At 35.3% G+C, this 16,705-nt stretch overlaps 1 protein-coding gene across 2 annotated transcripts in view; it reads right to left on the reverse strand.

Moving 5' to 3' along the window:
* ARIH1 (ariadne RBR E3 ubiquitin protein ligase 1) overlaps positions 1-16,705 on the reverse strand; it is a 119,802-nt gene that overhangs the window by 27,869 nt on the left and 75,228 nt on the right. For both annotated transcript variants that reach the window (XM_047074839.1, XM_047074838.1), the window contains exons 4-5: positions 9,657-9,749; positions 9,117-9,172 (exon numbers count right to left, since the gene is read on the reverse strand). In XM_047074839.1, coding sequence (XP_046930795.1) covers positions 9,117-9,172; positions 9,657-9,749 — 149 coding nt within the window. The remainder of the gene's footprint in view (positions 1-9,116; positions 9,173-9,656; positions 9,750-16,705) is intronic.

The following is a 16,705-nucleotide window of genomic DNA, read 5'->3' on the forward strand; positions in this document are numbered from 1 at the left end:
CAAGAGGAATAACCACTTGACATTTTAATAATCTGGACTTTTTACTCTTTTTTTGGTAAATGTATGATATGTAATTTTAAACAGAATGTACTACATATAATAATTTTATACCTTTGTTTCTTCACTAAGATTATTATAGGCATTTTCCAAAACATTAAAATAATCCACAAATCATTTTTTTTATAAAAACTTGAAGTTAGGTACTCCCCCCACCCAAACCTTTTTTAATGACTATATTACATTCCATCTTCCTCTACTGTTGGACATTTGGATTGGTAGGGTTATGATAATGTGACTAACATCTTTACAATAAATCTGTTCAATTTCTGGTCATTAAAAATAAATATAAGATTTACTATAATCTCTGGCTCATCTCTTCCTCTTATACTCCAGTATCTGACTTTACCTTTAAAATACATTTAAAATCCAACTATTTCTCATTACTTCCTCTGCTCCCATTGTGGATCAAACTCTCACCCAGACTGCTACATCATCTCTCACCCAGACTGCTACAAGAGTCTCCCAATTTCTCTGCTCCTAGTCTCTTTTTCATGCCAACAGTAGGAACAACCCTCTCTGACCACATCACTCCTCTGCTCAGAATCCTCTCATGGCTCTATCTCAGAATAAAAGCCAACGATCTTATAATGATCTATAAAGCCCTACACAATCAGCCTCATGCACCCGTCCCACACTCTTCTGTGCCTCCTTTCAATCTATTAAGTTTACATTTACAGTTCAAAAATATTTTCAAAAGTTTAAATAATAATCAGTAATTTACTGTCTATATACTTTGCCTTTTGAACTACCAAAATTTGATAACTTATTTCATTTTGCATTTCAATGAGACTAGGAAATTATTTCAGTACGAACTTGAGCTCTGATCCCTTAAGCATGTATTTTAAAATAGATAGTATTCTATAGCTTTTGTATGAAATTTCCTACTTTAGAATACTAAAATGCTTTTCTCTTTCACTGTAGGGAAATAATGGGAGGCATTAAATTTATTCAACTATGAGACACACGACTCTAAAGCCATGTTATCAAAGCATTTTCCATAATGTCTCTGTGGACTATCTTAAAAACAGATACAACTTTGGGGTTAAAAAAAGATTTAAGTAGCAATAATTATAAATGAGGGAAAATGATGAGTTAGATGCCATTAAAATGGAAACTTTGTTCACCAAAAATCATTGAGAGAAAAGAGAAGCTACACATAAGGGAAAGTAGGTATAATACATATATATCTAACAACAGACCCATATCAGAAGATTTAAAGAATTCTTACAAAGGAACAAACAAAGTAACAAAATTTGAGGTTACTTGAATGGGCACTTTATTAAAAAAAAAAAAAAAAGATATACAAATACTTTGGAAAACTACCTGGAAGTTACATATTAAAGTTAAAACCTTACTCCTGAGTATATACTCAAGAGAAATCAGTGCAGGTGCACCTAGGTGGCTCAGTCGGTTGAGCATCCGACTCTGGGTTTCAGCTCAGGTCATGATCTCACAATTTTGTGAGTTCAAGCCCCACACTGGGCTCCATGCTGATGGCACAGAGCCTGCTTGGGATTCGGTCTCTCTCCCTTCCTCTCTGCCCCTCTCCTGCTCACACTGTCTGTCTCTCTCAAAATAAATAAATTAATTTAAAAAATCAGTGCATGTTCACCAAAACACACATGTAAGAATACTCTTTGTAACCTTTTCACAACAGTCAAAACCAAGCAAACAAACCAAAAAACTCCAAATGTCTATCATCATCCTAAGAATGAAATTACTATCTTTAGTAATAACAAAAAAAAAAACAAACAAACCTAAAAATATATAGATATGTTGAATACATATCTGAAAGACATTATGTTAAATGAAACAGATACACACTCACAAGAACAATATATGCTAAATGATCCCATTTAAAAGAGGCTCAAGGGGCACCTAGGTGGCTCAGTCGGTTAAACATCCAACTTTGGCACAGGTCACGATCTCATGGCTTGTGCGCTGGAGCCCCTTGTCAGGCTCTGTGCTGACAACTCAGAGCCTGGAGCCTGCTTCAGATTCCCTGTCTCCCTCTCTCTCTGCCCCTCTCCCCTACCCCTCCCCCACTCACTCTCTCTCTCTCTCTCTTTCAAAAATAAATTAAACATTATAAAAATTTTTTTAAAGAGGCTCAAGAACAGGAAAAACTGATGGTCACAAAAATCATGACCGGGAACAAGGCTGAGATAGATACTGTCTGGTAAGGGGCACAAGAATGAACATTCTGGGTACCTCTATCTTGTTTGGGTAGTTAATAAAACACACATACTTTTAAAGTTAATGTACTTTACATATTTTAGTCAATATACTTTAGAACTTACTAAAGTAAAATAGAAAGCAACATATAGCAAACTCAGCCTACTGTACTTTTCCTCTGTAAAAGATGAGATGCTTATTGTACTAAGATTAACACATATCATTGTTTAGTTTTTCTCCTTCCTCAGGCAGTTCAAACTGTATGGCCTCACTTAAGGGTGTAGACAGGTTCACAACTGTATTTGTGACCTTTAAGAAACTATTAGAATATAAAAATTAACCATCTGACTTTGATGTCTGGATATTCTTCCCGGAGAAGCATGACTTAGAGGATTACATTTACTTCTTTCTGGATCCATTCAACTACTTGGTTTTAAGTAATATTTACATAGCTGTAATATTAGAAAAGTACTGGTTTATTTTCAGAATAAACTTGTTGGCAAAATATGAAAGAATCTGTCTCAGAAAAGAAAAAATAACTATAAAGTTGGCAATATAAAGTAATTACATGTCTAACAGAAATTAGGAGGTGAAAGAGATAAAGGCGAAAGTGCAGAGGCATCAATTTCCTAACCTTATGTAATATGGAGTTAAGATCTAGTGCTTACAGTTGATGGAACAGGAAATAATTGCAAAACAGCATTTAAATTATACTATCTAATTTAAAACAACTCATTTCCCAAAAGAAAATTTTCTGCCCTTTTCAGACAGATGGGAAATTAGCCAATAGAGGTAGGCATTATCTATACCGTGATCCTAAAATTCATTTTTAAAAAAATCTTATGTATCAGTTAAAGCTTAAAGTAAAAGCATTTGGCATTATTTTGCTAGAAGTGAATAGCAATGAGTTCCTGTCACCACCTCTGCTTGTCTGTTTCTAAAACCTCCATATATGAAAATAAATCATAAAATTTTTTTAGTGATATCTTAGGATGTTGAATTAGAACATCACATTCCAGATGTGTGTTGGCACTATTAATTATTACTCAAGATGAGACTAAATAGTATTACTTAAAGGTGTTTTTTTTTTTTTAAGTTTATTTATTTTGAGAGAAAGTGTGCATGCGAGTAGGGGAAGGGTAGAGAGAGAGAGAGAGAGAGAGCGCGAATCCCAAGCAGCTCCTAGAGTCTGAACCGGGCCAAAATCAAGAGTCGGATGCTTACTTGACTGAGCCACCCAGGTGCCCCTACTTGAAGGTATTTAAAGACTTAATAGATACAAGTTTACCTTTACCACCCCTAAGATGAATAGAGAAACTGCACACAGAAAAGAAACTTAGGCCCTAAACAACTATATTAAAAAACAACAACAACAAAAAAACCCCACAAGTGCTAAGATGAATAGAAACAGATGAGTATTTATTTGGTCTCAAGTGGTAAATAATTTAGAGAAGTAACTTACATTAATCTCATGAAAACATCAAGGACAAATCCTGGGACAAAGAAAAATTCTCAGAGTATACTGTTACCCTCCTGACTGTGGAAGTATAACTATATGAGGCCATTGTATAACAGACACCCACTTAGCCAAACAGCCTTGGTGGTATCCTATCACAAATCCATGACTAAAGGCTAAAATGATGACACGTGCTTATAAGTGCAAGAGAGAAAAATACACCTCCAGTTACGGATTCAAAGATACATGCCTAGGGGCGCCTGGGTGGCTCAGTCGGTTAGGCGGCCGACTTCGGCTCAGGTCACGATCTCACGGTCTGTGAGTTCGAACCCCGCGTCGGGCTCTGTGCTGACAGCTCAGAGCCTGGAGCCTGTTTCGGATTCTGTGTCTCCCTCTCTCTGACCCTCCCCCATTCATGCTCTGTCTCTCTCTGTCTCAAAAATAAATAAACGTTAAAAAAAAAAAAAACACAAAGATACATGCCTATTATATACACACTGCTGTGGAATAAAAAATTGAATCTACTAAGTAACTAGTTTTAATTATTAATTTAAGATCACCTCCTGAATGGAAACAAGCATTTAGTGAACACAAATAGTGGACCTGGAATCATACAGTTTATAGTCTAAGAAAGAATATAGATATGAACATAGGCAATCACAAAAATGTATATTAAGGAAAATATGGGGGAGTTAAGGAACACGTAGGATACTTGCCCAAACCAAAATGCAAATCAGTAAGCTGAGACCTGAAGGAGACTAAGAGGATGAACGGATTAACAGAACTAAAGAGCAAAACAGTAAAGAGTACTGCATATCAGTCAAGAGACATTAGAGAAAAACTAAAAGTCAAACTAAACCAAATGCAAATAAAATGCACAGTACTTTCAAGACGCCAAGTTCCACACCACTAGAAAAGAGAATGTGAGAGAAGGCAAGGCAAGGATGAAGTTGCACAGGTAAGCAATACAGAATGGAAATAACGAATTGAAAAGTGATGATATAGTATAAGAGAATCACTGAGGAACCAGTCACAGATTCCCAGCTAAGAGAAGATGATAGCCTGTATCAGGTCAATGTCAGTAGGAACTGAGGGAAATGGATGGATTTAAGACTAACTGCGATGTAGGAATGAATTTGGTGTAAGGAACACTCTAGGAAATGTGGAAGAAAAATGAATCAGGGATATGATCAGGATTCTAATTTAGGCAAGTCTTTTACACCTAGTGGTACCATTCTTTGATACTAAGCAGCCAGAAGAATGAGTTTGGTGGCGGTGGCGGTGGCGGTGGTGGTGGTGGTAGGGGAGTTGGAGAAGGTAAAGCCTGAGGAATATACATATGAACATGCCTGATAGGTAGTGGAATATGTGCGTCCTCAAAAGATAGAGCTGACCTGGACATATAAATCTGGGAATTTCCAATGTATGACCAAGGAGAGTGTATAAAGTATGAAGAAACCCAGAAACCCAAAGAGCAATATTTTAGAAGAGGCAGAAAAAGATGATTTTGCCAAGTCAATTAGAGTAGATGTGGAGTAGGCCTAGGTTGGTAGCCTTAGGAGTTGGTGCTGGAGTAAAGGGGATTTTACTGGAAATGAGTACAACAGGAAAATGAGAGGCTATGGCAGTATGCTGATGTATGCTTAAGTTCTCAAACTACACTAGGAGAGCTTGTTCAGATTGCGGGGGCCCCATCCCCAGAGGTAAGTCTGGATCTGGGCCTGAGAATGTGCATTTTTAGCAAGTTCCTAGGTGATGCTGATGCTGCTGGTTGGGGGGATTACACTATGAGAACCACAGGGTCAGGGTATAGAATAACGGACTATATAGAGAGACACTGAAATCACACTGATGACAGCAAACGTTGGGAGAAAGACAGTAAGTTGTGAATACTGTGAATAATTAAGTGGGTGCGACCAAGAAGTCAAGCAAATAAAAGTAGAAAGGACTACAACATAGCTGAGTAACACAAGACTCAAGGTCTATATGGATTTTAAACTGAAGTAGAGACCAATCTGAATATAACATCTGAAGCTAAGGGGGACAATAACTTCACTTCCTGACCATGAGACACACATGGGGGGGGAGGGAGGCGGAATGCTAGCTTCAACTTGAGAAGTTTATATGAGAATGTGTCTTCAAGAAAGAATCCAGTTTCAGGTTCAATTCAAGTTCCAAATGAGATGAATTCAGATTAAACTATTTTTTTAACCTATCAAATTGGAAATTTAAAAATGATAATACCATGACTGTGAAGGATTCTATTTCTTTCATACTAAGAGAAAAATTATTAAGCATATTTCATTTATTATTTAAGATTAAACACTTAAACACGTTCTCTCATTTAATTAAAATAATCTTAAATTCTACAATATTTATTTCTAAGAAAGAAAATGGAATTATACACCAACAGTATACAACTGTATAAGGTGAACAATAAAAATCCCTCTTCCTAATCCCCAAACCCCTAGCTGATATCGCTATTAACATGCTCTTCTAAGTATTCTCCAAGCTGTCCTTTTTTTATAGTTTATTTTGAGAGGGGAAGGACAAAGAGATAGGGAGAGAATCCCAAACAGGCTTTATGTTATCAGGAGCCTGACGCAGGAATTCATTGCTGAATTCCCTTAAGCTAAAGACACAGCAAATCTTAAAAAGTAGCAAATAGGGAACAATATGATTAACAGCTGACTTATTAGAAACAATGGAGGCAAGAAGGCAGTAGAATGACATATTCAAAATGATACTATTGCATGAAAGGGCAAAGAGTATATACATTTGTAGAAATTGCCAAATTGCATTACAAAAAGGTTGCAACAGTTTACATTCTCTACTGTAGTATATTCTCACTCACATTACGTATTACCAAATTCTTTAATCCTTACCAATCCGAAATGTAAAAACAAAAACCACAATTTTTAAAACTAGGGCATCAAATTTTGATTTACATTTATGTAACTAGGCATGATGATAGCTATTATTTATTAGCATTAAAATTTCTTTCATTGTGAACTGTTTTCCATAGGATTATCATCTTCTTTATTTATAAGAGCCCTTGTGATATTAGCCACATTGTTTTATGTGTTGAAAATATTTATTCCGGGGCGCCTGGGTGGCGCAGTCGGCTAAGCGTCCGACTTCAGCCAGGTCATGATCTCGCGGTCCGTGAGTTGGAGCCCCGTGTCGGGCTCTGGGCTGATGGCCCAGAGCCTGGAGCCTGTTTCCGATTCTGTGTCTCCCTCTCTCTCTGCCCCTCCCCCGTTCATGCTCTCTCTCTCTCTGTCCCAAAAATAAATAAACGTTGAAAAAAAAATTAAAAAAAAAAAAAAGAAAATATTTATTCCATTCCCCTCTAAAAAAAAAATGTCACAAAATTTCATAAATTCATGGTCACATCTCCCTGCCCAAATGCCTCCCCACTCTAAACCATCCTTCACTATACTAAAATTGTATTTCTTTTTTTTTTTTTCCCTAAGTTTATTTATTTTTAGTAACCTCTATACCCAACCTGGGCCTCGAACTCACCCCCCATTCCAACTGAGCCAGCCAGGTGCTTCCTCAATACATTTCTAAAAATGTAAATCTTGTTATCAGAGTCTTAACAATCTTCTATGACAAAACTCATCAACTGTCAAGGTCTCTTATCCTCATCTCTAACAATCTACTACTCTCTAGCCACCACAGAATACTTAATAGAGAAGTTCATGAACTATTTTTTAAAATACTGGTATTTTTTCTTTAACCCCCATTACCCTCCACTCCCTCAATCCACATTTTTACCCCATTTATATTACTTCTTAAGTCTTCCTAATCTCTTCAGGTGGAATAATTTGCTTCTAACTGTACTTTATACATGCCTTTATATATAAAACTTAAACTCTGCATTTTATCACTATGATCCTACTGGGCAAAGGAAATGCACCTTAAAAAAAAGTTTTAAGTTATTTATTTGAGACAGGGAGCAAGCGAGCAGGGGAGAGGCAGAGAGAGAGACAATCCCAAGCAGGCTCCATGCACAGGGGTCCGATGTGGGGCTCGATCTCACAACCATGAGATCATGATCTGAGCCAAAAACCAAGAGTCAGATGGACGCTTAACCAACTAAGCCACCCAGGTGATCCGGGAAGGAAATGTATCTTAATGCTCCCAGTAATTGTTTGTGGAAGAGATAAGAGATACAGTGACCTATACTGATGAAATGTATTGCTGAAGCTGATGTATTGATGAAAAATTACAAATCAGAAAGTATCAGGGGACAAGATAAAAACAACTGGAAGGATGGTGATACCTCAAGATGATACATAACTGATTTTTGCTAGCTTAAAACAGTAAGGTAAAAATTCAATTCAAGATAGAGGCAGTATTAACACAGAGCTGACAACAAGCAACAGTACATATGTTTTAGTAAACCAAAGTAGGTTGAGGTTAATAAAGTAGAACCAGTCAGTGAGCTTTATAAACTGCTGGCTAAGTCAATTTAAGGCTTTATTAGACAGGTTAAGAAATTTGCTCATTAAAGTCCATGGCTGCTTTTACTTTTATTACCTTCAAATCCCAAAGTTTAAACACAAACCTACCTTTCTATATAGGCAGTTATCCACTACTAACTACACAATTTTTTGCAAGACAGTTCAGGCCCTCAATCTGTTTATCTTCCTAAAGTGAAGTCAATTAAGTAGCCTCAGGCTATGTAATAACACAGACTCAGGATTCTACCCCAGGTTCAGGACTAAAAACTATACTTGTTTCTTTAAGTTTATTTCTCCCTTCAAAAAGAGAACCTTTCACAAGAAGAGTTAGCCAACAACCTCCAAATGCAGCACCTTTGGGAGCAGTGTTCCAAATGAGGCCACATTCTCCTTGGGTAGCTCCCAGTGAATGACAGAGCCTGGAAGGGGACCGGGGCTCAGCCATTTCTGCTTCCTGAAGTGTTCATGTATGGGCAATCTATGTGGTAGAATTCCCCACAGGGCTGCTACAGACTCTCACACCTGCCCCACAGTCTGAGTCTCTTCCTACCAAATCCTTCTTCCTTCTTTTTCTCTTTTAATAAGTGTCATACCAACATTAAAGTGTGTCCACTCCTGTTCCTCTTTAACCTGCACTAATACTATATCACAACAAATCCCCTTCCCTGTTACCTCCATCTTGGCAGAGGACCTCAATGGACATATCCTATTTTCCAACTCCAAGGTTTACTGAAACGCAGCTATCACATATTGCCTAGTATTTTGCCATATATTTACAAGAATAGTGTCTGGGCATTTACCCAAGTTAGAAATGAGCTTTTCTACTACGAAGGAATGTGGATTAGAAAGTCTCTTCAGACTAAAAATTTCACCTCCTTTGAGGTTTGAGCAAAAAAATAATTTGGTTTAACCAACTAACCAATATTCAACATGCAATATCTATCAGAAATACTTACATAACTGTGTTGTCATCCACTAAGATATCACAACCATGAGCAGGGCACGAAATAGTCTGAAAAAGATTGAAATTTAAACTATGTCTTCATTCAACAAATATTTACTGAATGCTTACCATCGCCAGGCACTAGGTTGAGAATACCTTAACATTTATAGGATCTTAATTGTTCCCTTTCCATTAAAGGAAATGTATGTGTGTATTTATCACCATAATGTAACTAGAACTGCTGACCTGAATAATTGGTTTTTCAATATACAACTTGAAAGGCACAAGCAAGAGACCTGACAAAATTGCTCAACAAGTTCAGCCTGACATATACACATATTAATGCCGCGGAGAAAACATACCTGGACTGTACCTTTAAATGGATTGCCACATTATAAATAGGAAAAAAAAGCCTCAATTATCTTTTATCTCAATATAGAAAGTAGTTCCTCATGCAATTCATAATCCAGAATGCTTCACCTGTTCATATTTGTGCAAGAGTCTAAACACTAGAAAATTCAACAAAAAATGAAAATCAAATTGACATCTTTACCTGTCCCATGCCTTCCTCCATTATTTTGGTAGTTAAATATTCGCTCCAGCACTGCATACAAAACTTATGTCCACATTCAAGGCCAGTGAAATACTGCAACAAAAATAATACATGCACTTTTAAAAGATATTGCCAGAAAAATCACTATACATAGTGACCCAATAAGGCTCTATTAGGTCACATTTCTCATACTGGCTAAAATTTTCCATTTGACAAGACTAGATGGACTCCTAAAATAAACTTGGTGGTAAAATCTAGACATGCAAATACATTTAACACAAAATAATTAATGAGAAATGCATCTATAGTCGATAATTGTAATTTTTAGGAAAGGCAGACAAGTTTGTACTAAATATAAGAATATATCATGTACCAATAAGCATATGAAAACATGCTCAAAATCCACAGCCATCAGACACTACTTAACACCCACTAAAACAGCTGTATTCAAGAAGACACATAATAACAAGTGTTGGCAAGGATGTGGAGAAATCAGAATCTTCATACACTGCTGGTGAGAATGTAAAATGGTGCAGGAACTTTGGAAAACACTGTGGCAGTTTCTCAAATAATTAAACACAGAGTTACTCATGACCCAGCAATTCCACCCCTAGGTATATAGCCAGAAGAACTGAAAACATAGCTCCACACAAAACTTGTATACAAATATTCAGAGCAGGATTTTCCACAGTAGCCCCAAGATGACACAACCCTAATGTCCATCAATTGCCGAATGGATAAACAAAATGTGGAATATCCATTTGAAAGAATATTATCCAAGCATAAAAAGGACTGAAGTACTGATATATGGTATAATGCACATGAGACTGAAAACATTATGCTGAATAAAAAGAAGCTAGCCACTAAAGACCACATACTGTTTGATTCGCATGTATACAAAAGGTCCAGAATAGGCAAATTCACAGACAGAGTAGATTAGTGGTTGCCCAGGGTCGGGTGGCAGGCGGCAGGGAGGGAAGTGACTGTAAAAGTTTATGAGATTTCTTTTCAGGGTGATGAAAATATTCTAAAGTTTACTGTGATAGTGACTGCAACAACTCTGCAACTATACTAAAAAGCACTTAAAAATTTTTTTTTCTTTACTGTTTGTTTATTTTTGAGACAGAGAGAGACAGAGCATGAGTGGGGAGGGGCAGAGAGAGAGGGAGACCCAGAATCGGAAGCAGGCTCCAGGCTCTGAGCTGTCAGCACAGAGCCTGATGCGGGGCTTGAAGTCGTCTACTGCAAAATCATGACCTGAGCCACCCAGGCACCCCTAAAAATCACTTTAAGTAAGTGAACTGTATCGTATGTGAGTTATTATCTCAAAACTGTTACCAAAAATTTCACACAAATATAGGACTTCATAGAGTTGCATGGAATGTTGCTTACCAAGATAATCAAAATCTTATGGAAACCAGAAAGATTATTCAGATAGCTAAGAATAATAGTAACATTTTGGTCTAATCTTGTATTACTTACATGAGTTGAAATACTATTAATTTGAGGGATGGTTATAAGAAGTATATTATTTTCTATAATGCAATATTAAGCAAGTACTTTAGTAAGTGTCTTGAGGACAGTATTGTAAAAAGACAAATGGTCACTAAGAATATGTTATAATATTTACTTGAAACTATTTTTAAGTGAATAGGTAATATAGGCTCATGGTCAAAAACAATTATTTAACAGTATGAATTTATGTTGAAAATAAGTCTCCTTTATTCTTACACTTTTCCTCTACTTCTCTACCTAAAAGTAATGACTATTACCATTATTTTACATATTCTTTCAGAGATGTTCTAATGTACACAGGTATACACACACACACAAAGAGTAACACACACAAAGAGTAACACACACTCTCTTCTGCATCTTGGTTTATTATTATTTAATAGGTTTCTTATGTGGTTCTACATTAGTACACGTGGGTCCACCTCTTTCTACATTCTGTATGAAGGTACCATAATTTATTTAAACAGTCCACAATTAAAGGACATTTAGACCTTCTTTTTTTTTTTTGCCGCCATGCTACCGCATTGGCTATGTATATATACATATATATATATATATATATATATATATACACACACACACACACACATATATATATATACACACACACATACATACACACACACACACATACACACATTGTGATCGTGCAAATTCACCTTGGGACAAATTTTTACAAGTGACATTATAAAAGGTACACATTTACACTTTAATCGATTATTACCACACTTCATTCAAAGAGGTTGTAGCAATTTATACTGTTCAAGAAAACCTGGTTTTACAATACCCATGTCAACATAGTATCAAATTCCCTGATCTCTGCAAATCTGACAGGTGAAAATGAATTATCTTCATCAATTTTGATTTTATTTTATTATGAGTGAAGTTTAAGCATTTGAAAAAAGATTTAAGGCTCTACATTTCTTTTACTGTGCACTCTCTTCACCTATTTTTCCCATTTTTCCACTGGGTTCCCCCCCTCCTTTAATGATTTAGTGGGGATTTTCACCTACTTAGAAAATTGACCATTTATAGGTGTGGCAAATATTTTTCAGTTTCGAATCTGAATGTTCCCGTTTTGTCATGCAGAAGCTCTCTACTTATTGATATGTAGCAAAGTGTATTACTTTTACAATTTCTGGCTTCTACATCAATTAACTTTAATATAAGGAGTTAGGAAGAAATTTAAGATTCTACTCCAGATACCAACCAAGTTGTTCCAATGCCATTTTCTGAACCCACCTGATTTGAAATGCCCCCTTTTATAATACACCAAATTCTCACACATATTTGACTCTATCTTGTTCCACTGCACTGACTATTCTTATATTAGGTAGGACTAGTTCCTCCCTGTCCCCATCAATCTAGTTGTTATTTTTTTCTCAATATTTTACTATTATTCTATTTTTCCAGACACTCAAGTCATCTTTTTATCTCTGTTAGTATTTCAAGTTTTCTTCATAATAGAGCTTTCACATTTCTTGCCAAGTTTACTTCTAGCTCTTTTATTCTTTTTGTGGCTCACATAATATTTTGAATTCCATTCCATTTTCTAATTAGCTGTTATTTGAAAAGTGCTCATGAAATTTCTGATGTTGCTTATGACATAAGATACCAATAGTCAGGATGCAAAATTCTACACTACAGCATATCAACTATATAAAGAATGCCCAGAAGCAGACATGGGGGAAAAAAAAATCTATCAGTGTCCTAAAAGACAGAAAATATTTACCCAGTTTAAAATACAGTGCTATTCTGACTGACAATTATTCTGACTCATTCACAGAGGAAGTGAAGGTAAATATTTTGGAAATCAGTATTCTCATACATTAAAAAAAAAAAAATCTGGAAACAAACAAAAGAATCTATTCTCATTACTCCCCACTGCTAAAGGAGATCTGGCACTAATTTGTTGCCTGATCACTAATGGAGAGCATATGATTTTCAAGGCTACAATGAGAAGGAGCATTCTATAAAGGACAAATATAGCAGAGTAAAAGATCAACAATTCTAAAATGTTATATTCGTAACTTAAAAACACATATGCATCCTCATATGTTTTCTTTTTTCAAATAAGAATCCTTGAGAATGAGAGACTGAAGGTCACAATGGTTACTAAGTGATCACTGCAAGTAACATCTCTACCTTTGAAACTTCTGGACCAGGGATCATTATAAGATATAAAGAAAGCTTTTTATTCTTTAAAGGCTTCTTTTCAATATATTTTTTTATTAGATACTAAACATTTTAATTAGATGCTAAACAATGCTAAACAAGATAAATTAGAAAATAAATCACACACACGTCTAAAGATAAAACAAAAACTAACCTGTGGTATAAACGCATTTATTGTGCTCAAGAGCAGTGTCATCATTATGGATATATCTGAGTATCATCATTCTGTTGCATTTCCCTTTCCCTCCTCCTACTTTCACGTATCTCTATTCCTTTACTATCTCGTGCTTATTATCTACTTGGGTCCCTCAACCTTTCCCTGACTCAAGGGATCTTATCAAACTTATCCCTGTGTATATCATAAATAAATCTGACTCAGAATACACTACATACACATGAAATATTATGTAAAACAAATTAATGGTCCCTTAAAAAAGAACTGAAAGATTAAACACTCTTAAAGGGTTTATTTATCCCTGCCATTTTACATACTTGGCAACTAATGTCAAACAGCAGTAAGTACATTAAGAATTATCTTCCCTCCATCAGAAGTTGGACAAATAATCTCTAAAGTTAAAGCCATTATGTTTACAAAAACTGAATAATCAGGGCATCAGTTCCCTCATCTATAAAATGGAATCAGTTAAAAAGGAATACAGGGTTGGACTTAGATCAGATGTTTTCAGTGTTCCCAGCACAAAGATTCAGAGTGAGGGGGTAAGGGATGAGAGAGTGGACTATCCTTATAATCTTCAAAATTACCTTTAACATATCTGATTCTTAGAATATACAAATTATTTACTTAAAAATGAGATATCATAGCTCAAAGTATACTTCCTAGTAGAGTGGGAGAGTTAATAAAGATAGATCTTACGCTCTAATTCAAAGCAACATTATTATAAAGTGAATGTTGCCAGGGCTAAGAAACCCCTGAATTGGCCGCACACAAGGGGTTGGGGGATGGGGGAATTTATGAATTTTAAAGTGCCTGTGAGTCTCTGGAAACCGTTTTTAAAGGAGAGATCACCCACGATAGTTACTCCAAAGTGCTATAACCTACGCAACCAAAGCATTTGTTTAAAAAATTTGTTTGCACATGGCACTATAAAGCTAAAGTTGCTTTCTGGAAGGATAAAGGTATTGAAGAAATATACTAAATAAAAGGCAAGTATCAGTGTTTGAAGACAGCAGTGGAAATTGAAACATGGGAGTTGTACAACAGAGGTAAAAAAAAAAAATCATCCAATTAAAGCTTTAATGGAGTCTCAGGTGACATTTACTTGCAAAACTGAAAAGGTTAAAATTATCTTTATATATTAGTCTAAATATTACGAAAAAAAAGTCCTAGTTTTATTACACTGTATTTTTCATAATGCTTGGCACAGTTTCCATAACAATATTTAACTTACTTTCCAAACCATGTTGTGGTTTGTTTTTTTGCCTATCACTTCCGTAGCCAGACTTCCTTTAAAGAGCAATTTGTTCATATTTATTGCCTCTACTTCCTTTCCCACCTTCAAATCAATGACTCTTCAGGTCATGCAGTATGGTTTTCCATCCTACCACAACACTTAAATTTAACTTTCCAGTATCATCAGTAAACTTCATGTTGTTAATTCCAAAGTCACTCTTCAATTCTTTTCTCTGAAGATCTTAGCAATGTTTCTTAGAATGTTTCTTACAAGTACATTCTCTTCCTTTGGCTTCTGTATTGCCACATTTTGATGGCTCACCTAACTATCACACTTCCAGAGGTTATTTCAGAGGTCAATTTCAGTGGGCAATTCTCCCTTATCTAAAACTGGGTTAGGTGTCTCTCTCCAACATGTTCCCACAGTATCATGTCCTACTAAAGTGCTTACCATTCTTTCTGAATATGTCATTTTACTTTTCCATCTAGCTAACCTATAAATTACATGAGGCAGGCATTATGCCTTGATTCTCCATTGTGTTTCTATCACTTAGAATAGTGCCTCGTGTGTTGAAAAAAATGAGTAAGTAAATAGCAGGCCTTCTAGTTACAAGTGTAAGCAAAATTTACTATGCACATCTCCAGTCATGGTTTTTATTCTAATTTGTTGAGACAGTTAGACAATACCAAGGGCACTAAGAAAGTTATAGGGGATATTTGTAAGCAGCTAGTTTCAGTACTCAAATTACATTTAAGATTTAAACTACAGAAGATCTGGTTATACAGAGCAGGAAGAGAAATGCCAGGAAATAAGGAAACCCTGAATGATCTGGGACAAATTCCTTGGGTTTCAGTATTATTTCACAGAAACTTTTATGAACCATACAAATGTCAACTGGTAAAGAGAATCTGTTAGAGACCAATAATAAAATGGTCAAAACATGAATTTAATGTATTTTTAATATTAATGTTGTTTGTTTTTTTAAATGCTCAAATTAAGATTGTGATTTAAAGAAGGAAATTATACCATCCTCAGAATAGTAGAGACTTGAAAAAATATCTTATCCAACTCATTTGAAAGATAAAAAGAACTCCAACCCAGTGAGATTTAATAATTTACTATGTAAAGTCAAAAAGTTAGCATTAGAGCTATGATCTAACTTGAGAACTTGGAAATTCAACTCAACACCTTACCTACGAAATTATTTCCATTCTGTTCTATTTCTCTAAGAGTACTTAATTACTTTCTTTTAAAACCTCTTTTCTAAGCACTTTTACATGTGCACAAATTAGTTCCCTTCAAATGGGCCTCTACAGAGATACATAGAAACCTCAGAGAAAAACAATGAAAAACCTTCAATATGTTAAAATATGTAATACTGTTGACAAAGACTTTGTATATAGTAATTATTAGGAAGAGTTTGAATAAGGTAGTTATTTTTATAGAATTAAATTATTTCTTAGATATCTTAAAACATCTTAGAGGTGAATTCCAAGAGACTAACTACATTTATGCCACAAATATTATTTTTCTATGGTTACTAATAAAGTAAGGACTTCATACAAAGATTATGTTTAAGCCTAAAATTCTTTACTAGACATGCCAAAGTAAATCACCTAAATTCAACAGGTTTTAAGAGGGATACTTTTACTGAAGAGAAACATCAATTAATTGGTCCTAGTGTCTGCTCCAACTCTGTTACCACTTGCTATATTTAAGAACCTCCATTAGAATGGATCTGCATAAGTGAAAATCTTTGGTTATGAAAAATCCTGAAAGCTCCATAGTAAAATGCTGTTAAAGATATTTTATAAGTGTTTTGGATATTTTTAAATGTTAGTTTTAAATCTGTTTTATTTTGGATGAAAAATTATTCTATTCACTGCCCACCTATTGAACAATTCTCCCATGATAGTAAAATGAACTCAGAATAGATTTAGGTATGTA

Source organism: Lynx rufus, unplaced genomic scaffold, assembly GCF_022079265.1.
Source record: "Lynx rufus isolate CCGP_SWC_20201006 ecotype Redwood Valley unplaced genomic scaffold, mLynRuf1.p SCAF_13, whole genome shotgun sequence".
Classification (NCBI taxonomy): domain Eukaryota; kingdom Metazoa; phylum Chordata; class Mammalia; order Carnivora; family Felidae; genus Lynx; species Lynx rufus.